General features: G+C 37.6%; 1 protein-coding gene across 2 annotated transcripts; it reads left to right on the plus strand.

Moving 5' to 3' along the window:
- Positions 1–4,333: 4,333 nt before the first annotated feature.
- Positions 4,334–20,859, plus strand: LOC129256600 (uncharacterized). 2 transcript variants are annotated; one of them, XM_054894767.2, is made up of 7 exons: positions 4,334–4,521; positions 5,961–6,059; positions 7,032–7,147; positions 10,623–10,724; positions 15,693–15,960; positions 17,831–17,871; positions 18,155–20,859. In XM_054894767.2, exons 1-7 carry the CDS (start codon positions 4,415–4,417, stop codon positions 18,502–18,504), a joined length of 1,083 nt encoding a protein of 360 aa, XP_054750742.1. In that variant the 5' UTR covers positions 4,334–4,414; the 3' UTR covers positions 18,505–20,859. The 2 variants fall into 2 exon arrangements, with proteins under 2 accessions (XP_054750742.1, XP_054750741.1); XM_054894766.2 differs by having other exon boundaries at positions 4,350–4,521; positions 10,623–10,739.
- Positions 20,860–24,639: the final 3,780 nt, after the last annotated feature.

Below are 24,639 nucleotides of genomic sequence, written 5' to 3' on the forward strand. Positions count from 1 at the left end.
TTTACTCTCCATACCTCCGTTACCCCTCGGCCGAAAATAACTCAACATTTCCCGCATCCTACTTCTCCCTTCACTTCCCTCCTCTTAAAATTATCAATGTGCTGCCCCTCATTTGCCCTTTCTGTCACTCGCTCTACCTCTTTTTTTCCATATACCCCCCCCCCCCTCCTCGCCCGAACCCCATCCCCTCTCACTCCCGTGGCATTCATATTACGATTACTATCAAATCGCTTTCCATTTTGGTCCGATTTGTGTCTACCCGCTCCCATTATCGTAATTATCGAATTCACACAGTCTTCCCTTTTGGGGACCCCCCCCCCCACTCCCTCCTCGATTGAACTGCATGGGGGCTTGAGGCACATGCCCCCTCGAATAATGTCATGAATCGATTTATAAAATTACTAGTAAGTTATAAAAATAAATCGTAGAATTATAACAATAAGATACGATATTATAGCAAAATTAAATTCGTTTTTTTTTCTCTCCTTTGACACTGTTTGAAGTACGGATGTCTGTTTCGGTGTACAAACTGATCTTGTAAGAAACAAACCTTGTTAGTTACAGAATCGACTCTCGACGATTAGGACTATCAATTATTAATTTAATGGTAGTTTTCGTTTCTAAATATTGACATCAATACATTTTTAAGCCTTCTGTGAAACGGATTGTGTAAATTGGTTTTATTTTCATCTGGAGAAGTAAGCCTTCATATGAATTTACTTTGCACCATGATTGGAATTTGATTGAAATTAAATCTGATGACTTTGATTTGTACCAATTTTCTTTCATGAAATAAAGGAATTAACCGCTGGTTTTACAAATAACGGTGATAACAATTTATCTGAATTAAAGTAAAGAAAAATGATTGACAATATTGAAAATCTATTTTTTCCCCGAAATATTACAATGTAACACCATGAACACGGAAAGATGCTATAAATGCTAAGCACTAACTTCAGATTCAATTGGCATGATTGTTGTATGATAATTATCTAAGCTGATCAGACTCACTATAAATGATGAGTAAACAACTTGGATATCATTTGATATTACAGACTGAACTTGTTTGTGACATTTTAAGGCGTTATTAAGGGATATGTCAACAGATTGGAGTAGGAAAACGCGATTTCCATTTTCTTGGCTCCGTTGCGTTTGTAATTAAGGATTTACGCTGAGGTAGGATCATGAGATAATCCTAAGGATCGGATGAAATGGAGGTCAAATACCATGGCAACGGAAGACACTGTATCATCTGAAAACATGAGATTTACTCCGAATTTCATGATTAAGTAAACTATGTATAAAAGGTCAATGTTACTCAGTCTATAATGCAATACCATGTGCCTATATGTTGTAGCTAAGACATGGATTTCTCTAACACCATGAATATCAATGTGAGCCTTGATTATAATTATTTCACAAGTAGTGACTATTCGTATCAGTTATTTCGAATATTCTCGTGCAGAATTATTTACTTATATATATATATATATATTAAGTTGATTTAATGTGAAACTGGAGAGTAAGGCAGTTCTTAACCCTGTTGTTCAATTTCTGCAGAAGAAAACAATCCCAACCCCAACACCAAAGTCATACTAGTCATTTTAGTAATGTTTATAGCTATGAAAAAAAATTGATGAATAAAACATAAAATAACTAAAAAATAAATAACGAATTGAATAAACTACACAGACTGATAAATTTATGCAAATACCTTCAAGAACACAATTGAAAAAGATAGCAAAACTAAAGGATTAAGAATAAGACACAGTATCTAAATTCATGTTCTGGTGATTACGAAATCAAAGCCATAAATTCAACTGTTCAATGCTTCATAATCGTGCTATTCACAACTCTACGAAATTCTTAAATTTTAAGCCCGATGATGCCTTTATATTCTTTACATGGTATTACATTGGCATGATACATGGAAGCGTTCGTTAGGTATCATTAAGTTATCATTAAGTTTCACATCCCGTCCTTAACCACCATAACTTCCTTATTATTTGACCTGCTCAGGCTAAAATCTTCGGAAGACGAGCAGACTCCGGCTTATGTGCTCTGGTGAATATTTACGATGGGTTGTCAAATAATTTATATGGGGGAAAGTAAAATGGCTTGTCGGACAACAATTGGGAATCAAATATGATAATAATTATATTATTTTTTGTTTAGTGTTGGGTGTTATAGACAATTGTCCGAATTGAAATTACACACAGATGTCGTATTGCTTGGAAATGTCTTCAAAATGTTGCCCTTTTTCGTGAACTGGAACATAAAATATACAACTAGTTTAGGATGGAGGAGTCTATATTTGCTGCAACCCCCCCCCCCCCCCTCCTCGCTTAGAATCGTCAGTCATCCATGTGTGAGCCCAAGCTACCCCCTCATAGTCTGGGAGATATATGTTATGTAAAGCTGAAGTCCTCATAATAATTATTTTGGGGATCGGTAAATATTTTTTTTATTGTTCCGTAGGGACGAAAATCAAATTTCGGAAAACTGGATACAGTAAATAGAAAGTCTCCGATTATCTAAACCAAGTTTCAATGGCAGTAATAGGCTCTATATAATAAAAAAAATCATATGGATTTCGTATAGTAATAAGGACACAAAGAGGGTATATACATTGTGACAGGCCTTGAACTTGATAAATGACGAAATTAGATTGTGAGTAGAGTAATAGTTACTTTATTTTTACATTTCCCTGCCGTAATCTTAGTAATGGCCTTTGTATTTAGGGGCCTACAAAGACAAAGTAAGGGAATCTAAAAACTCTATCCACACCCAATTAACAGTGTTCGATCGTACAGTGCATTCGATCGGTTGCTGCATTCTTGGTGTTAATCCCATCTACCCCATCATCACCTCGTGAAGGTGATTTCGAAGTTAAGATAGATTAAAAGTTTAGCATGACCCACACATTGGGTACAAGATACAGATATTTAAGGATTCTTAATTGAAAAAAGTGTAAGGGATATTTTCTTGATGGGGCGCCATAAGCTACCTGGGTGAAAAAGTGATTGACTGACACGACTGTCACATAGTCTGCAAACACAGACTCAATTGTCGCACTTTAGACCACGTCATGTCTAGAGTGAAAACTAATTTCTGAACTCTCTGGCCCGTATTTTGAAGGGGGATTTCATTTAAACTCTATACTTTAAAGTTGTGGTTTAACTATGGATAGCCAATTGGGGCACAAATCTCTGTAATCTCAAATAATTCATAACTGCATGCTGGGAATGGTAACTGAAGTATTTTTCTTCATTATGTAAGCAATTGGAAACAATATAGTAAAAATAAGAATTATACAATCAAAAATTATAAACCGATTTTTTTTTTTTTTTTGGGGGGGTGGATCCCCTTAATTTTAGTACAGAGTTAGACCATGGCCTATGCTAAACCTGACTTCAGAATACGGGCCTCAGTGTCAAACGTTGGTAGAGGCAACCACATTACACAGTGAATCTAGTCTTACTACTGCAGACTCTGCATTATGCACTATGCAAATTGCCCAAAACAAAGATCTTGTACAAATTCTAGGTTCATTGTATAACTGAAATTAACTTCGTTTCTCAAGAAGGTCCCAAGTTGTTTGTAAGATGGAACCCTGAGATGTCTTAAAATTTGCAGCTCGGTCGGTGGTCTTGTCCAATAACGTACGAGACCCTCTCTTCGTAAGGCGGCCGTATGAACGTCGTATAACAACCCCGCAAGATTTGTAGCGTCGAGAGACAATTCTAGAAACCTTTAATTATTCATAGAGGGCCATTTATTACTTTGTATAAAATCATTCGTACGGTGTTCGTAAAGGTATTTGTGACCGTAGCATTGCGAACCCCTTATAAACATCAAGAGTAGAGTCGCTCGTCAGAGCGCCGTATGAATCTCCGATCGTATAGTGAATTCTCACGATCGCCGTAAGAGCCCTCCATGAATAACTTTGGCCCAGTGGGTGTTCCTTGCTGTTATCGTAAAAATTTAAAGGTTCTAGAATTGTCTCTCGACGCTACAAAATCTTGCGTGGTTCTTACGACGTCCATAAGTCCACCTTAAGAAGAGAGGGTCTCGTACGACGTTACTGGACAAATACATGCATCATCCAAGCTGCAAATTTACGAACGGTCTGCGAACGCTGGTTTCGTACGTCCTTCTTGAGGAAATCATATATACGAAATTCTCTAAAAATCGTTTGTACGGCCTCGAAGCAGTGGTATTTGTGGCAGAGTCATTACATACTGACATAATTTTCAACAATATCGACAGTAACTTAATTCGTCCATGCTTTCAGTATTAGATGGATATGTAGATGAGGATTTTAATTACCTTCACTCCTTTCATGACAGGAACTTTAAGATGGAACCCTGAGATGACTTAAAACGGAGGGGATCGTGGAGACATAAAAGAGATCATGGAATTCCATTTCATCACATGGTCAAGCTTTATGCTCATTATGTCAAGATTGATGACGTCACATGCGCTATCGCATGGGCCCGGGCGCTGCTGGAACACCATCAGGTAAACTGAACACTGTTTTTGCTAGTGTTGCTGTTGTTGCTGCTGTTGTCGGTGATGACGTTTTTTTATATCATTATTAATTGGTGTCACATTCCAATTCCTATATGACCTGTAATCTTGATTTTGTTATGTGTGTATTGGGTCATAATTGTTTGTTTTATTTCTTGGCATGTTGAAGATACATCCCTTGATAAATCAGTTGACTTTCATAGTCATTGTCATAATTCAAATATTCGAATAAAATGATGGTAAGGATTGCTCGATGAAATTGCTTTGATAGGAACTCCACAAAAATGCTTTGATAGGGGCAAGACATCGTTTTGTTCCTCAATTAAATAATGGGTATCCCATAGAGATATACGATCTATGCAGTCCTCTCTTTCGTACTCTTTATCATTTCTTTATCCGTTTCTTTCCTCTTCCGCCCCTCCCCCTTTAACTTGAAAAATCGTATATGGGCGGTCGCCATTTCCCCCTGTGGCGCAACCCCTGATAAATGGCGTAACTAAAAAGTATTATATAAGCCACATTTGTATATCGATATTAAATCGAACAGATTGACCAATGAAAGGTATAATTGTTGCAATTGTTATACCCTATAAATTGGGTTTCTTCCTCTGTTGGATCTAGATATTGCTTCCCGAAAGGGAAATAAAAATAGAATCAAAATCGGAAGTCAGTATACAGCTGTTGTATGGAGATAAGCGTCCGGGCTAAGGATTTGGGTAGGGTAACGAAAAGATCAAGACGTTTCATTTTGTTTGATTTAAAAAAAAATCATTTTTATATTGATAATCACATTACATTTCGTAATGATAAATATTAAGATAGACATTGAAATTGGTCTATTCGATAAAATATTAACCAATTCAATGAAATAATAATCAAATCAAATAAAACTTTATAATGCAATTGCCACCTCCGTAACCTTCACATTATTATCTACGAACAAAGTCTTGGATCAAAGGTAATTAAGGCATAATATATTTCTCTTAACTTTTCAAAAGCAATATTCCTATTCAAATTTGATATTTATATTTTATCTGGAACCAAGAAGATTTGTCACAGTTTATTCAATGACATATTAATTAGTTTTTAAGTCCATAACTGTGTTATCTTTGATAAAATGGGTCAAACTTTCTTCAATATGTTTCTCTCATTCATTTCTGCAATTTATCAAAATGAACGTGATTACTGAGTAGACTTTCCCTTTAAAATTGCATGTACACGTTGTAGCAATGGTGGCTGATTGGATGCGTCTAAATCAGAAGAGGGTCCAGGCTTTCATTATTGAAAAGCACAACAAATTGTTATATTTTATTTTTTTCTTCTTGAAAGGCAAAAAATGGGGTTATCGTTAGCAATAATGGCATTATAGTCACAAAAAGCAACTTCCAATTATTTGATATTTTTGTATATTGTTTGTTTGTTTGATACAGTGCTCTGATCACCGTCCGGGAGACGTTTATGGAATCGATGACGAAGCGGACTGCGACATGCTGTGACTGGTTCTGTACTTCTAAATGTTCTTCATACAGGTAACCAAGAAACAGGTTGAAATCAGTTAATTACAAATGACTATATTATGGAAGTCATCAGGGGCGGAGTTACAGGGGACAGGGGCGACCGTCCGCGCTCCTTATGACTTTTTTTTAATGTAGTGATATACATATGTATGAACAAAAGGAGGAGAGAAAGGGGGGAAATAAGATGAAAAAGGAGGAGAGAGGAAAGAGGAGCTTGGAAAGAGAGGTGTTACCCAGTAATTCAAATGAAAAAATACTCGTCCCCCTCCCCCTCACACACACACCTTTCAAATTACACTGACGCATCCTCTAGAAGTCATGTTATGAATAGCCAAACTCAAAATATATACAACAATCGACCGTTAACTATTTTAGGTATAGCTGACAATAGAATGAAAACTAGGGTGTATATTTTACAGGAATTCAAGTTCGACGGGTGGTTTTGATAGACGAGATGAAAGAAAAATCATCAAGACTCGAACTTTCAAGGGGGTACCGTATAGTTAAGGAAATGTAACTTAAGTTTGACGTTACGATTGCAGTTGCAATTATCCCCAATGTAACCCCTACTTTCTCAACAGTTTCAAGTATCCCGTTTTATTTGATAAAAATACAATTAGAGCCTTTAACTCTATTGGTATTAAAATGTCACACCATCGAAAGCAACCCCATTACAATTAAAGCTTTTATGTTATCTCGAATCGTATGCCAGGTCGGCCGGTTCGATCCGGTTTCGTTGGTGTGACTGTAGAATTTGGATCAAGATCAATGACTGGTGCGTGGTTTTCTGTTTTGGTGTCATTATGCTACCATAAAAAAAGTACTATCATCAATTTATATTTTATCAAAGTATGTCGTTATAATCATCTAACCAGTCACCACGACCACGACTCATGATTGAAATTGAATGCACGGGTATCTTTTTAATGTTAAGAATTATTGACATTTTAATGATTATCTTCATCTTTTTTCTTTGACTCCTAGAGTTGTTTATCGTACTGCTTACCGCAACGCGCTGCGGACGACGTACAAGATTGATCTCGGATGTTGTCCTGGTTGGCGACCGCAAGAAGGACACTGCGTACCTGCATCTATACCAGGTAAGTATGACGGGCCGTTCATGCCATAACCGTCATTTATTCCCTCACTCGAGTGAGTGAATGAATGGAATGATCGGCCCGTCATAGGGGGGATAAGTGGGTACTTGTCCAGATTGGCCCTTGCGAGAGGGAAGCTACTTCCCTAAATCTCAATGCAGACTCACAAAACCGCAGTAGCAGTCTCCCTCTATTTTGGGCTTTGGGGAAAGTAGTTTATATATAACTGGACTAGGTGGGTGCATGCTGTATCTGTTCTCTGTTCTGTTCTATTTTGAAAAGTTCTTACTGGAATCTAGAGTATATTGACAGACAATTGATATGATCAAAATGAAATACATGTATTAACTCAAATCATTGCCCGCGACTGCCCAGTGCTTCTTGAGCGTCATTTGTGGGTCAAAGGGCTCTAAAGTGCTTGGACAATGCAATGTGCCAACAGGTCAACCTGATGGCACTCTTCGAACAACAGGTGGACAGGTTCGACTGCCAATCATTATTTCCTGATCTATGATAAGGATTCCTTGTCATTACTTTCATCTCTATTTTCCATTTCTAAAATGAGTCGAGGAACAGAATTAGAGTTATAGGGGCATAATTCAAGGGTAGACGTAAACTGTCTAGGTCATCGGTTTTGGGTGAGTCACTGCTTAAACCGGCAATGATGACTCCTTCATGACGTAACGCTGTCAGAACACAATAATCCCAATCTCAATGGAAAACTAATTATTGTATAAACATAGATCAAATGTACTTTGCCTCTATTCTAAGGGGGTCGTTTCATGAAGTTGCTTGTAAGTTTGACATACTTCTCAACACACGACTGGTAGCCCTATCTTGCGCCCAATGAAAAGAGACCCTATATACTCCAATCTCGCCCTGCTCTATAAAAGCAATAAAAATCCTATATCCGTAATCATAATTTGGACAAATAATTACTACTTTGAGATGCTTATGAACGACAAGAATTATGATCTGAAAAGATCTTATATCAACTTCAGCTATGCGGAATGAAAATGATCGATGGTCTGATTTAGCTACCGGCATAACTTACGAATAGATTCATAGAACGTAAACTTGGGGACTGTTGCATATTAAGTTACTTTGAACGCAACTAAAATGAAAAATCAAATGCAAGTCCATAATGCCCTTCTGATTGGTTGAAATTCATGCTGTGTTTGATTTATTGGAGTCAAGTGATATTATACAACGGATCTATGGTCTATGAGACTGAGGATAAGTACGATCCTTTGTGTGTCTTCAAGATCTCACTTGGGAGGAATTTGTTCATCACCAAAATGTGCACTTTACTATGATAGATACTATATACATAGAGGAAACTATGCAATTCGAAACACCCGGATGGAGTTTAGATTCCCTATTTCAGTGGCGGCGCTGCAGGGGGCAGGAAAATCGACCACACCGCCTTGTATGATTTTTTTTTTAAGAAGAGAAATGAATTCAAAAGTAAAACGTAAAAAAGGAGGAAAAATAAGGAAGTAAGAAAAAAAACATGTCAAAAGAGTGGTCTGGGTCGTATAACCCATATCATTCAATTATACAAAAAATGACGTCACCTCGTCGCCTCCCACACCCCCCCCCCCCCCCCCTCTCGCCCTATCAAAATAGCTAGGCACTATCACTGGCCCATTTGGTCTAGGGACCATAAATATTTACTTTGTCATCATGGTAACTACATAGAAATCTAGGTTTTGATTGGCTGCTGAGCCCTTACTACCCAATGACAAAGTTACCATAATTGCAAACCTTTTAATGAAACGAGCTCCAGGTCTCTATGCACAATCTGTTGGGTGTTTTTCAATGTGACAAGTAATAATTTTGACAATGTGAGGAATAAACAGAGGTTAGTCATCATCCAGGGGCTAATATTTTGACTTGTACAATTGCAAACATATATGGTCATGTGCTTTGTAAAACAAAACAAAAAAGACAAAAGACCGGTTTGAATGAAATAGGTATTTTGCCGCCATTCCAGAGTAATGTTAAGTCCCCCCTTCTCTCTCTCTTTCTCTCTTCTCTTTCTCTTTCACTTCGTCTGTCCCTCCTTTCAAATATGTCATTACTATAATAAACGTTACAAAATCTATTATGATGATACATTGTACTTGCATCTCTGACTAAGTCGACTGACTCATATTGTCGGCCAAAGTGTGTTAAGACGTGTGCCGAATTCAATAGAGAGGTTGCCGAAATTTGTAAGCAGGGTGTCAATGTCTCGGAAAGGGTACCAAAGTCTTGAAGTGAATGGTTGCTGGTGTGTGTAAAAGGGTTATTGACATCAGTCAAGAGGTTGCCGAAGTGTGTCCAGGGGTTGCAGAAATTTCTGAGATGGTTGTCGTGGACAGGGAATGCGGAAATCTGTGAAGGAGTGCTGAAGTGTTTAAAGGGGGTTCCAAAGTCTTGAAAAGGTTGCCGAAGTGTGTACAGGGGATGCCCAAGTCTCGAAGAGGTTGCTGAAACTTTTAAAAAGGGTAGCGACGTCACTGAAGAGGTTGCCAAATCGTGTATATGGGTTGCCGAATAATGAACATGGGTTGCCGAAGTCTGTGGAAGGGTGTCGAAGTGTGTAAAGGGGTTGACGAAGTCTTGAAGAGGTTGCCAGGCGTGTAAATGGGGGTACCGACGCGTCAGTGAAGTGGTTGACGGAATGTGAAAAATGGGTACCCGAGTCAGTGGAGAGGTTGCCGAAGTTTGTCGAAGGGGTGCCGAAGTCTGTGAAGAGGTTGTCGAATCGTGTACAGGGGGTCTCGAAGTCTGTGAAGAGGTGGCGAAGTCTGTTAAGAGGTGCCGAAATCTGCAAAGATGATCTTGAAGTCTGCGAAGTGGTTGCCGAATTGTGTACAGGGGTTGACGAAGTTTGTAAACGGGGTGCTCAAATCTTGAAGAGGTTGCCGATGTGTGTAAAATGGGTGCTGACATCAGTGAAGAGGTTCCCGAAGTGTGTCGAGTGGGTGCCAAAGTCAGTGGAGAGGTTGTCGAATCGTGTACATATGTTGCCAAAATCTGTGAAAGGATGCCGAGGTGTGTAAAGGGGTACAGACGTCAGTGAAGAGGTTTCCGATGTGTGTAAAAGGGCTAATGACATCAGTAAAGACGGTGCCGAAGTGTGTTAAGAGATTGCCGAGGTCTGTGAAGAGGTTTCCGAAACGTGTGCATGCAGGAAAGGGGGTGCCGAAACCTATGAAGAGGTTTCAGAGGTGTGTACAGGAGGTGCCGAATTCTGTGAAGAGGCTGCCAAAATGTGTAAAGAAGGTGAGGAACTCAGTCTTTATGGGGTGCCAGTGTCTCCAAAGGGTAGTCGAGGTCTATATGGCAATAATTAAAAGCATTTTTAAAACATAACTGGCTACCAACAGAAGATGAAAAGAAATTACACCCTAGACCTATCAAGAATACCTGAGAATATATGAACATGTATTTATTCAATATTCTGTTTAATTATCATTGTATTTTCAAGATGGTCCTGCCGAAGCCACTTTGATGCCATTCCAGCCTGGAAACCCTAAAAGCAATCCAAGGTCTTCAGGAGCTCATCAAGGAGACACAGGAACATCAAAAGGTACTGTAGAACGAGGTAATGTCATTGAACTTCTGGAACCCGTTTCTTAAAAACTTATTGTAACTGTCATTGGTGTAACTGCAATGGAAACCTTTGTTGTGATTAACTGCTCTGCTAATCCCGGTTAAGTTGGTAGTTACCGTAATGACAAAGTTCCATTAGTTGTAACTCTTTATGAAACAGACCCCGGACGTGGATAGTTATATACTCATGCTCGCTTTGCGAAATGTCATAATATTGGATACAGGAGAGATGGGTTCGTGCCGCCACTGTAAAAAAATGGGTGGTTTATTATTGCTCAACCTGACTATTCGGGCAAATAATAAATCAAGGCAAACCACTGTTCTTTGAGCATGCTGACGATCATTCAATCTCTTCAGACGCAGCTAAATCTGGCATATGTTTGCGAACATCTTACGAATCTTCAGAAAATAATAAACAGAAAGAGAAACATAGTATCCATCCTTTTTACATTCATGTATACAGTGCGTCTCAAAACAAAAACTATACACTTTTGAAAGGGCTACCAAACAAAAAATATGTCACTTTGGGGGAAAATATCTATATATATGGAAAGCCAATAAGGTCAACTTTCAGATGACACAAAAAAGTTGGAAAACTATTCATGCTTGCGTGAGCTTAAACAAAAGGTATGAAAACTGGGGTGGGCAGGAATTAGCCTTCCGATTTCTTTCAGTTTTGAGAGGTGAGTCCCTTGGAACTTGCAAACTTGAGGGTGTTGTGATAAATTAATTGTCACTCATAGCTTGTGGGACGACTAGAGCCGACCATTTTACTTGCCAAGTTGTCATGAAACACAAACGAGAACATATACAAATAACATGAAATCATTGATACAAATGCTCATACATATTTATCCTCAAAAACAAATGGTTGGTCAATCACATTCGCTAATCTTACACGAATGAATGTGTACGCCCAGGATGAAAAAACAGAGATAAAACTCAATGAGTTAAAAAAAACCCAGGCCCAAACTAAAATGCATAAAGCAAATTTATATAACAATATGATAAATTTGTCTTGGTGCTGTCACAAGCTAGAATGATTTACACATACACTTTCCATTGCCACGCCCTATAGCGTGTTCATCTATGACACCTGTTATGCATACCATTGTGCCCATTCTTCCTTTCAATCAAGGCGCCGGACCACGGCGTAAGAGTGAATACATTAAAACGATAAAACAACATTTGCCTGCTATACAAACGTACCGCAGGCAAATAATAGTCTTCTCTATTAAATCAACATCTTACAAACATCCGAAACAAAAAACGCCATTTCTCTACACTCCTACATTATACTTCCATCCCTCCCAACCAACCAAAACAAAATACACAATATACAATATATATTGAGGGATAGCTTGTGGGACGACTAGAATTTCAAAGAACGGGAACAAAAGCTATAACGAGCTTGAGGAAATTCACGAAAAAACCTAATAGTTACTCAATTGTTTTAACCCAAATAAAACATAACCATATGAAACACATGTATATACATGTATATCCTACAAATGTTAAGATTTAGAAACCAATAGCCTATGCTCCATACTATCTTCAACATAGCCATCTTTGACCTTTTCGTTTCTCCACCTTCCATGCCTCTTCCACATCCTATCTGGTACCGAAGCCCTGGCCGCTGCCGTAGCTCCACCAGCTCTTAAAGAATGAAGACCTAAATTTGCGGTACCGCAAACTTCTCGTAAACGGGCCAAAACTGTTTCACGGGCCCTTGTATAACTAATGGGCTTGTTTTTCTTTGTTAAAATACAATGGTCTAAAAACATACTCATCAGACCCTGAAGCTACATTTATGTTCCCCATTTCAAGACGCTAACAGGACAAGCACTCGTCTGCCCCATACTAATTACAACAGAATTACCCTGACGATATTGATCCGTTTTGCTCTTACGGATATGAATTAACATAAAATCTTCCTGAAATTCGATATCAGCTCCCTTTAAAGATAATACTTCATCAGATCTCAAAAACCAGAATAACTAAGCACTATATAAGCGAGATCTCTCCACACTACAATGTCTTTACTCCCTTTGTATTTTTCACATAATTCAATGATTTGCTCAGATGTCACTATGTCCTTCTTCACAACCGGTTTCGATGATTGTCTTTTTGCGCTCTCCATCAAGTTTTTAACAAAAGAATTTTCAGTAGGATCACTTGCTCCAATCATACTGTGTGCCCATTTAATCGAATATAAAGCGGATTGCACAACACTGACTGAAGACCCTTGATTCATTAAATTAGAAATGTATAAAGCGACATGAATCGGCTGTGCTGGTAAAGGATCACCTCCTTCCGCTAAAATAAATGTCTTCCATCTATCAAAACCCGAACAATACCTCTTTGTAGTGCTTTCACTCTTAGCGTCCAACATCTGCTGAGCCATAATCCTGGAAAATAATTTAAATTGTTAGAGCAAATTTCATGAATTATCAAATTGAAATTTCATGCATGAGTGAGCGTGCATTGCAATCTTTAGTGCAGCATTTAAACTTTACAATGTGGATCTCAGCAGTGTGTTCATTGGAGTCAGGAGAATAGGGGTAAGAAAGGACTTCAGTGGGTGAAGTAAGCTGATGGGAAAAGGGTCAACAGCACGTTTAGCCTCCCTCCTACAGGTCCGTCCGTTCCCCCCCCCCCCCTGATGTTTAGATCGAGAATGATTGCTATACATGTACGCATTAATTCCAGAGCGGACTGTCAATTTGATAATAAATTCTGAAAATTAGGTCATCAACCTTTACCTATCAATCATTCAATCAGCAATTTGTTAGTAAATCAACTCAATCAATGTGAACAATCAAACATTCAGCTTTTTCATTAAATTATTAATCAAACATTCAGCTTTTTCAATAAATTATTTTATAAATCACCATAATTAGTCAAGTTCTTAATAATCATTCAACAGAAAAGAAAGACCCATCAACCATCAGTCACTTCCCATTTAAGTTTTGAATACCATTTGGGAGAAAGAAAGGGGTGGAGGGCGGGGGTGAGTACATGATTTGTAATTGGTAAGAGAACACAAAGAAGAATGCCCATTTAACCCAGTCTTACCATATCTCACCCCTTGCATGTAACAGGTATATGTACCATCACCTTTCTCTGACTCTCACAAGCACACTTGCTAAGATCCACATAATAAACTAAAAATGCAACACTAAAATTACAATTATTATTTATTAATGCATAACATTTCAATTAAGTAACTGTAATTTGCTTAAGAAGCCAAAACTGATCTCAATTCATCAGTAATTTAGCATAACACCCTTAACTTTGCATGTTCCAAAGGACTCACCTCTAAAAAAAATGGAAGACTAATTTTTGCTCACCCTAGCAAAGGATAGTCCCTCAGGAGGGTAGAAAGGGGTAGAGATAGAGGCGGGGGTGGGGGGTTAAGTGTTCTGTTGACCCTTATCCCATCAACCTACTTCCCCCCTCATCCTTATTCTGACTTCCATGAACACATTGTTGAGATCCACATGAAAAAGTTAAAAATTGTATTTCATGTTCACTCATGCATTAAATTTCAATGTATTACTTGAAATTTGCTCTAAAAACCTAATTGATAATGCTTGATCATTGATTAATCACAACCCTAAACTTTGCAAGTTCTAAAGGACTCGCATCTAAAAAACTTTTTAAAAAAGGCAGTGACATATGTTTTTTGGTAGCCATTTCAAAAGTGTATAGTTTTTATTGTGACGCACTGTAGTTCAGAGACATCATCGGACAAACACAATCTTGATAGCTTTGAGATGTTTGATAGCTTGGATCAGCAATGTACGCTCTCAAATTTACAATCACATGTTTTTTTCCATCTTGTATTGTTTATTATTGTCGCGGATCATTGTCTTTATCGCTGCCATGAAATCACAATGGCATGAAGTTATCTACGAGACGTCACGGTCAAATCCACCCTTATTTAATTGCCCAAAACCGTGCGCATCTCAACGATTCCATGAATGACAAAACTGAAACCCCTTCACCTACAACTCCCAAGTTGCTGCTCATCACATCATATTACATGTATTAAGTGACGATTTTTCAACAATCATCGTAAGCTTGCCAAGACGAGACCTTTACCGTATTTACAAATGCCTTCTTGAGTAAAGCCGGCAGCCGAATTAATGTCACATACATCCCATTCCGGGGCACGGTTCCAATATTGTGTGTGCCCACTCCTAAACATTTGCGTGTGGTTTTTCAGCAGTGTCGGACAAAAAAATCGCATAAAATGTCTTTTTCTCTGCCATGTGGAAGGACTGTTATATGTTTTGAGAGAGGCTAACGATTTTTTGTTGAGCATGACACATGGGGGAAAACAAATACATTGAATACAATTATGTAAATTAATATTGCCAATATCGGCATAAACTCAATTTATTATTATTAGAACAAAGGGATAGTGGTAAGTCGTCCACTTTTTATTTTTTCAGAGTATTTTTCAACATCATAGTTTACATATAATAATTCTATGTTAAGCTTCCATAAACATGGATATGGATTAAGGATAATGTTTATGTTATTTGCTGTCAAAATATCTTGTTAGGTAGAAAAGTCAAATTCAAAACCAACTGTCTATCAAAGAATTGCGTATTTAACGGGGATCCATCCCGAGAGAACCTAAAAGTGGTACTGACAACATTGAAGAAGATGCCGAATTCAGGGCCTTCGAAAACGGGGGAGGAGGCTGTTCAATAAACGTGAAAATAAACGAAAAAATTACAGACTGATTATGACATTTTGCATTGTTCCCTTTACTCTCTCTTTCTCTCTCTCACACCCCCCCCCCCACACACACACACACACGCACATACACACGTTTTCAAAACCGTTCCCTGGTTCCTGGAGGTTGGCTTGGATTTAAATATTAGCGTTGAAAGGTCAAATTTAATTAAATTTTATTTTGACCATGTACCTGTAGGAGCATCTAATAGCGGAAAATCTCACCTTGGCCGAGGGGGCGGTAAGGACCAGCGGGCTGGTACTGCTTCAGGCACTAAACCAATCAACCATCAGCCGAGGTTACCGGGCCTAGACTCAGCGGCACACCAAGGAGACGTGTACGTCATAAAGAAGTCTCGGTCCGATGCTTGGGCAACCTCGCATCCGGTCGAGATGTCGGTCATCGTGGGCTTGCTCGGCATCGTCATCGTCGTCATCCTTGTCGGCTGGACAATGTATAAAAAAAGGTATTGCACTTATCCTTTCAGGCCTATTGCCCAGTTTCAGTGGTGGCATGGCATGGAACGTTTATGTTGTGAGAGCACATTGAGCACGTACCCGCGGACGGGAGGGGATTTACTTATTTTTGCCCATTGTTTGACGAAAAGCATTTTCAATTCACATTACACGCTATCTGAACTTCAATAGCAGAGAGCTGCACGTTCGGAGAGCAAAAATTAATACTAAATCACGCTGTTAGAAACAAACAATAAACTTTCATTCTTTTACGTTCCTTACATTCACATCCGTGATACCTCTTGAAGGAAACAAAGCCTTGCATCCTATTTTGTTTCCCCCTCCATCTCACCCATGACCCCCCCCCCCCCCCCCCCAACTCGATCCGTCCCGTCGTTGTACGTGTTGTGGTATTTAGTGTGTATATTGCGAGGCTTTCCACAAAACCGCCGGAGGAAGAACTTTTAGAATGAAAATCGAAATGCCAAATCGTTTCAGAGAAATGCAAGATTACCAAAATGTTTTTTTAATGTATATATCAAATGTTTTATTTCCCCGCTACTCCCCCAGGGAATCATCATGACAATATTGGCTCGACCGGTTGCGTGCACATCTCGCAAACGGCAGGTCGTGGGTTCGTTCTCTGGTTGAGTCTTAAAAACAATCTAAAATAGGACAATCTGCCTTCTATACCTCGAGCATAATATCATCCGTCGAACTTTATATATTCTTTTTTTCTTTTGGTACATGCCAAAGAAATAATAACGTCACTTGTTAATGATTTTATTTTGGGGTGATTCCTTGATCCTTATACTATTATTATCATTGTAAAAATCTGTCGATAATTCGTTTAAAAAATAGACGCATTCATGACTGTTTAAACAGACAGTTGAAATAATTAGACAGGTCTAGCCCAGGGGTCCTGAATAGTTCGGTTAATGTGACAAAAACCGACGGGGATAATAGCGCCACCTCACAGCATTATCCCTGCATCAATCCGTCAAACGAAATTCCAACCGGCTTAATCCGACTTTTCATATACATGTACGTGTATAATAGTTATGAATTTGATTTGGTATCAATAACTTGTATTCATATCGTGTGTTGATCAGGAAGGTGATACAAAAGGCAAGTGGTTGCGCAGAGTTCCCTCTGGGAAAAAATTCTTCGTCATCAACTGGTAATTGGGAAAGGACCTGGAACCATCGATCCTTTAACATGTTTAATCATTCATGTTGTCTCATGGTCCGATCAGAGCAACAATAAACCACAATCTCTGCAATTCAATACCAACCATCTCGTGCTATCTAACATTCCGGTACATGACGAATATTTTAAACCAGATTGTATATTGAGAACAAGAACAAAGATATAACTTGGCCCTTGTCAAATGCATGTGAGTGTTGCTCATCTGCAAGAGATCCATAGGGAACCACGCATAGGCGTTTAAATCATACAAACATTGAGTATTGGATACCCTTGTTCCCAGGTCATTCAGGTTGGAGCTCCAAAGGAGTTTCCTGATCCTGTTTTCACTGTGACTCATGTGGTACATCTACAACCTGTAAATGATGTCCATGTGTCTATGTATTTATTATGTCAATCGTATAAACAAGTTTGCTGTCAAAACATTCATCAGAATTCCCAAAGTACTAGGGTCTGTGTCTCCTGGGCCATGTCTCATAATGAGTTATGATTGAGTCGATTAATCTCAACAATTGGATTGAATGTCATTTCGACAAATCCAGCAAAAGAAGACAATTACGAGAGACCATGCTCTTCATGTGTTTTTGAGCTTGTTTGAATTGTTACTGTTTACTTTTAACAAGAATTTGTGCAGACTTTTTACTATGCGCCCTTTCTCTCTTTTCTTTTTTTTAGAATATCGAGGGATCATATAGCACTTATACAGCTTTATAAAGGTATGAAGCAATATTCTCTTCATCTATCATGAGATTTTGAATTATTAAAAGCTCTATACAAACCTATATCACTCGTAGTTGCCATTACATTTTCACGAGTGGTAGATAGTAAGTATTTTGTTCGTTTCATTTTTCTCAAATGAAGGTGAATGTTAATTGATATTAGTGATTTACCGTCTTATTTTCTCATACAGGCTCATCAGATTTATGTTAAAGATTAAATATAAAATTGTATATTAATGTTGCATATCGTTTTCTTTATCATTTTTTTTATTTGGTGTAGCTGAAGAGAGTTCAGATGCCTGCGAGGCGGGCGCGTTTCAGTACGAAGTACTTCCGAAGACGGAGGGGGCAAACCAGCATTTTCCAGCAGCTGCTTCAGCGTCCTCAACGGCAGAAGAGCATGTCTATCAAAACTTTCCAATTGTCAAATCACGGGCATTATACCATTACAAGAACAGTCAGAAACCTCAATCAGAAGAAGAGGTACCTCGAGGTAATCTATATGAGATTAATTTACCGGAGGAGGAAACTGACGCTAGGTATACCATGCTGAATGTAGGCGATAGGCAGTCGTCTTCATCTTATACCCCACTCCAAAATACGCCATCTACGACGAAAGAAGATATATGATGATAACTCTCCTTGTGCTATTACTAGTAAAGGGCAAGTCCACCCCAACAAAAAATTGCTTTGAACGAAAGGGGAAAAATCCAACAAGTATAACACTGGAAATTTCATCAAAATCGGATGTAAAATAAGAAAGTTAGGACATTTTAAAAATTTCACAAAACAGTAATATACACATCCTAGTCTGCAAATGAGGGATTGGTGACGTCATCCACTCACTATTTATTTTTTTATTTCGTTATATGAAATGTTCTTATTTTCTCCTCATTGTCCTGTTGTGAAACAGAGTTTTATTCACCCCTGAGCATGTGAAATTACCATTGTTTTAAGATTTTATGGGTCAGTGAAGTTGGTACTTACTGCCAAACCTGTAAAAATTGAATATTGTTTAATTCAAACAATAAAAAAAATAATGAGTGGGGGACATCATCGACTTTTTCATGTGCATATCACTGACATGTACATATAACTGTTCTGTGAAAAATAAGCGAAATCTGAAATAATTTTCTTATATTACATCCGATTTTGATGAAATTTTCAGTGTTAATGCTTTTTTTATTTTTCTCTATGGATTCAAATCAACCTTTTTTCTAGGGTGGACTTGACTTTTAACACTATGCAAGCACAGACTCAAATTTGACACTTTATAAAAATAATACCAGGTCTGAGGTGAAGACTAGACCCCAAACCCAATGTGTGTAGCAGGCACAACACATGAGTGAATCTAGTCTCACTTCAGACTCTGTATCATGCACTACTGGTTATGCGAAAGCCAAGGGTCTGTGCCTGCAGAATAAAAAAATATGTGGTGCAATCATAAAAAAAATCATTATGTCGTATATTGATTTGATTGGATTTGGAGTGCTAAAATCATCCAAAGTCATTGATCATGTTGATGAAATTGGAGTCGTTGCGAGATTTTTATTTTTTGGGGGAGCGGGGAAGGTTACGCCATCTATTTCTATATTGAATAATGGGGGTAATGAATAGTTGCACGTCCTAGACCTCTCTCATATATAGGCCTACTTTTTTCACTATTCGAAAATAATAGGGGAAGACACCCTTTGCCCCCTGTCGGGCCACCCCTGACACGCATGGATGAAAAACAGAATGATGAAAATGTTCGAAATAGACATGAAAAGAATATTCCAAAAATTTGCTTTGCCCATCGATCGTGGACCCGGCAGCCGCTGTGCAGCGCCAGATCGAGGAGGCTTTATCCCTTTAATCGTTGAACGCCAAACAGGGTAGCAGCAACTCCCATCTTTTAACGTCTTTTGGTCTGACGCGGCCGGGGAACCCCCGATCTCCCGGTTGTGAGACGGATGGTGAGGTCATAATAAGATTAGTATTAAGAATCAGATGATAAACTGGCCAGACATTGCAAACGAAAAGAAAATTACATCATGGATTACATCTAACCCCCCCCCCCCCCCCCCCGAAGGATTAACGTTAAGCGCAAAGCATTCATACTATCTTCGAGGGTAACAAAATTAATTAAACACTGGCTAGATTGCTACTAAAAGTTGCATTTTTAGAATGATTTCTGGTAAATCTCACGTAGTAAAATTGGTTTTGTAACTTACATGAATGTGTTTTTATGTGCCGAACGAATAATGAATTAATTGATTAATCCCATTACTTATTTTTCTTATTAAGGAAATTGAGACTAGATATCAATTCGAGGATTGCTGTATTCAAAATTTCGAAAATGCGATTATTCTACTCTACCAAGCGCAAATGACAGCAGAGCAGAAGTCAATAATCTATTAAACAAATAAAATTTGAAACGCAGAATGATGATGATAAGAGCTCTATTTGTAAAAGAGATCTAGCCTTTTTTTTATTATTTATCATTGATTCTTTATATGCACTTACTTTCTAAGTTTATATTTATTTTTTAATTTTTGCAGAAAAAAAAAACAGAATGGTCGTGAAGAAGACTCAGTGTGTGAATACCATAAGAATGTGCATTAAAAACGTATTCTTTTTTAATTCCCTGAGAAAAAAAATGAGAAAAGTATTTCTGTTTAGATATAAAAATGTCACAGGAATGATTCACTAAATAAAAATCTTTATTAAACATTTATTATCAGTTGTGATTATTGTATTGCTTGTATTTTGAAACACAAATGTTATATTTTGAATAAATTGAAATGAAATGTACTAATTGTCTACCATTATCATTGTCTTGCCATCGATGGAGAAAATTGCGAAGTATGTAATTTATGTTTGATTTGGTGTATTTTTTTTCTTCGGGGTAGGGGCCTCTGAATTCCAAAATTGTTGAAGGGGTTCTACCGACAATAAACAAAAATCGACGTAATCGATGACAAAAAATATTATATAAAATGGAAATGCAACCAATCTTCATGTTTCTTTCTTTCAGTGACGTACAGATTGGGGAGGGGGCTTGAAAAGAAAGAGAAAAGGAAAGAAGAGGAAAGAGAGAAGGGTGAAATTATATATTATTTTGTGAATATTATGTCAAAATTTATCACAAAATTAGCTTTTCGTTAAAAAAAATGTCGATTTTTTTGCTCCCTCGCTTCACTCACTAGCATCGATGTTAAAATTGTGTCCAATATGTCATATCTGGCCCCTCAAAGTCTTAGGATCATTACGCCACTGAAATGGTCGGAACACGCCTATTAAACCGTAAAAACCAAAGCACACGCTCCCCCCCCCCCCCCAAAAAAAAAAAAAAAAAAAAAAAACACGCCCGCACACACGCGGACATATTGATAATCTCTTAATTACCCCTGAATTAAGTATCGGTATTTGTATTGAAAAAAGTGTGAAAAGACTGAAAGAGAGATGGGAAGAGGGCAGAAAGATGGACAGAGGAGGGGGAAAGTGAGAGGGGAGAAATGTGGAGATGGAGAGAGGGATGGGGTGAAAAAGTTAAAGGGATGGTCCGGGGTGAAAATATTTGTATCTAAATAAATAGAGTAAAATTCACTTAGCAAAATGCTCAAAATTTCATCAAAATCGGAAAACAAATAACGAAGTTATTGAATTTTTAAGATTTGCATTATACCGGTGAAACAGTTCTAAGCATGTCTTCATAGATATTCATTAGGTAGGCTGATTATGTCATATCCCCACTTGTTCTTTTATATTTTATTATATGAAATTAGGTTTATATTCAAAAATTTTCTACCAAGAACCAAAACAATTGGAAGTTATTTATTGCCACAACTTATTTCATCATAATGGAGACACATCATTTACACATGTATGAAAAAATGAAAGAATTATGATTTCATGCAATAACATAAGAAAAAGGAAAGTGGGGATGTGACATCATCAGCCCACCTAATAGATATTCATGAGGATGTGCATATGACTGTTCACAAAATATTGATAAACTTTGAAATTCGATAACTTTGTTATTTGTTATCCGATTTTGATGAAATTTTCAGCATTGTGCTCTGTGAATTTTACTCTATTTATTTAGATATAAATATTTTCAGCCCGGACCATCCCTTTAAAGAGACGAGGGGGAGGGGAGAGGTGGGAGAGAATTGATGTGATAAGATAATAAACGGAACGACAGAGAGTGACTCCTTTCTTTTTTAGACAAAAGAAGAGACAGTCAAAGACAGATTTTTTTTTTAAAGATGTATTCGTCTGGGGATAGATGCAAAGAGATGATGGGAGACCCTGGGACATTCAAACTATATAAAGAGCGGAAGAGAGTGAGAGAGAACACTGTAAAACCTGTGGTGTTAAAACTGACTCCAGTTGGTGTTAATAGAGGACTACACCCTGAGGTGTTAAAATTACACCCTAGAGATTGAACAGAACACCAAATAATGTAAATGTAACAACCAACGGTGTTGTAATAACACCTATAGGTGTTAAACTAACATTGTCAATTTAACACCGGTGTAAAATAACTGGTGTGGTCCTCTATGTACACCGGTTAACACCACAGTTTTTGCTGTGAAGGGTAAAGGAGGGAGAGAAGGGAGATGGAGAGAGGGGGTGAAAGAAGGAGAGAGGGTGACAAGATAACAAAGAAAGAAAGCATTTCCTTTCTTAGACAAAAGAAAAGCCAACCAGCCAAAGACAGATCTTTTTTGGTGAGATGTATTCGTCTGGGGTGCAAGGAGATGACAAGGGACTATCAAACTACATCCGCATCGATACAGGCAGCTTAGATTCAGATTCAGATTCAGATTCAGATTTATTTCCAACAGAAATAACATAAATATTGATACAAATCATTTTCATACATTGTAACAAATATTTGCGATACAAATCATTGTCTTTATAATCATAGTAAAAAACATTCATGATAATTAACATATAAAGATATATACAAAATGTGGTGCATTTCGTAGACAAATTATAAAATATAATTCAAATAGAAAAAAAAAGGTATCTGTGGAAATAGGAGATTCACTCAAAAGCAAAGCTTGTATAATGTGAACCTCCCTCAAAGAAGAGAAAAGAGGAGAGAGAGAAAGAAAGAGGGGGGGGGAGAGACGCAATGGTTGCTATTTGCCTACGGAGACTTACTGAATAGATTAAAAAGAACAAGATAACACACAGAACAAGACAAAACTAATAAAGAGTAAAATACCACGAAGAAAAAAAAAAAAAAAAAACAAGAACAGGACGACAAAAGGAGAAGTAAACTTAAATAGAAACAGGACGAATTGCGACCGAAATTAGAGAATAAAACAAGATGATAAAGACTAATAAAAATAACTAGATGTCTGAGAGGGGGTGGTAACGAGCGGGAATTAGTAATGAAGACCTCGGTAGGATTTAAGTAAGAAGTTTTTCAGTTTTCTTTTAAAAGAATGTATGGAAGGGCTGTTTTTTATGTTATTGTCGAGGGAGTTCCAAAAACTAGGGCCATCGAACATAAATGTACTCTTTGCCAATAAAGTTCTAAAACGGGGTAAATGAAATTCGTTAGATTGCCTCGTAGGGTAATTATGAAAAGACCGATTAAGAGGAAACATAGAATCAAATACACGTGGAAGGATATTTTTGTTAAATTTAAACATAAATTGCCCTAAATGAAATAAGTATAGGTCGCTTATCTTCAGCAATTTGCTGTCAAAAAATAGTGGGTCAGTGTGTGAACGAAAAGCTGAATTATGAATAATACGAAGGGACTTCTTTTGCAGTAACAACAGTCTATCTAAAATGGTTTGGTGTGTGCTGCCCCAGGCAAGTATCCCATAATTCAAGTAAGGTAGGATCAAAGAAGAATATAGCATTAAAAGTGACGACGACGAAAAATGATATTTCAATTTATTGATAATGCCAATATTTCGCGAAATAATCTTACAAGTACAATCTATGTGGTATTTCCAGGAAAGCTTATTATCAACGGTAACACCGAGAAATTTTATGAATGTGACACTTTCTAAATTAGTGTCATCTAAAACAATGTCCATCGGAAGTGTATCAATGGAATTGCTAAATAGCATATATTTAGTTTTAAGTAGATTAAGAGACAATTTGTTGGATCTTATCCATTCTGTGACTTTTAAAAGTTCATTATTAATAGTATTTACTAAGGTATATGGATTTTTATGGGAATAAAACATATTGGAATCGTCTGCAAAGAGTATAAACGAAAGGACATCAGATGATTTACAAAAGTCATTAATATAGATGATAAATAATAACGGGCCTAACAAACTGCCTTGCGGGACTCCACAATTAATAGATTGCATGTTGGATGCCTGACCATTCAAAGATACAAATTGGCGTCTATCAGACAAGTAGCTTCTGAACCACTCCAAGGCCTTCCCGCGCACCCCATAATGAGAAAGTTTATGTAATAAAATATCATGGTTAATGGTGTCGAAGGCCTTGGAGAAGTCCAGAAAAATACCGACTAGATGTGAGCAATTATCAAAAGCGTGGGCCACTTTATCAACGAAATTCAATAATGCATGTTCTGTGTTATGTTTTTCTCTAAATCCAAACTGAAAGTTAGAAAAAATATTGTGAGATTTTAAAAAATCAATTGTTTTGCTATAAACCACTTTTTCTAAAATTTTGGACAAGGACGATAATAAAGAAATTGGGCGATAGTTACTGATACTTAACTTGTCACCTTTTTTGTACAATGGAATGACCTTGGCAATTTTCATGTGATCAGGGACT

The sequence above is a fragment of the Lytechinus pictus genome, chromosome 3 (assembly GCF_037042905.1).
Source record: "Lytechinus pictus isolate F3 Inbred chromosome 3, Lp3.0, whole genome shotgun sequence".
Classification (NCBI taxonomy): Eukaryota; Metazoa; Echinodermata; class Echinoidea; order Temnopleuroida; family Toxopneustidae; genus Lytechinus; species Lytechinus pictus.

Bases quoted from the DNA above. Each gene is read 5' to 3' on its own strand.
- LOC129256600 (XM_054894766.2), top strand. From the start codon at position 4,415: ATGGAATTCCATTTCATCACATGGTCAAGCTTTATGCTCATTATGTCA. The intron at 10,740-15,692 runs GTAATGTCATTG...ATGTACCTGTAG, and splicing joins AAAAGGTACTGTAGAACGAG to GAGCATCTAATAGCGGAAAA. The intron at 17,872-18,154 runs GTATGAAGCAAT...TATTTGGTGTAG, and splicing joins ACTTATACAGCTTTATAAAG to CTGAAGAGAGTTCAGATGCC.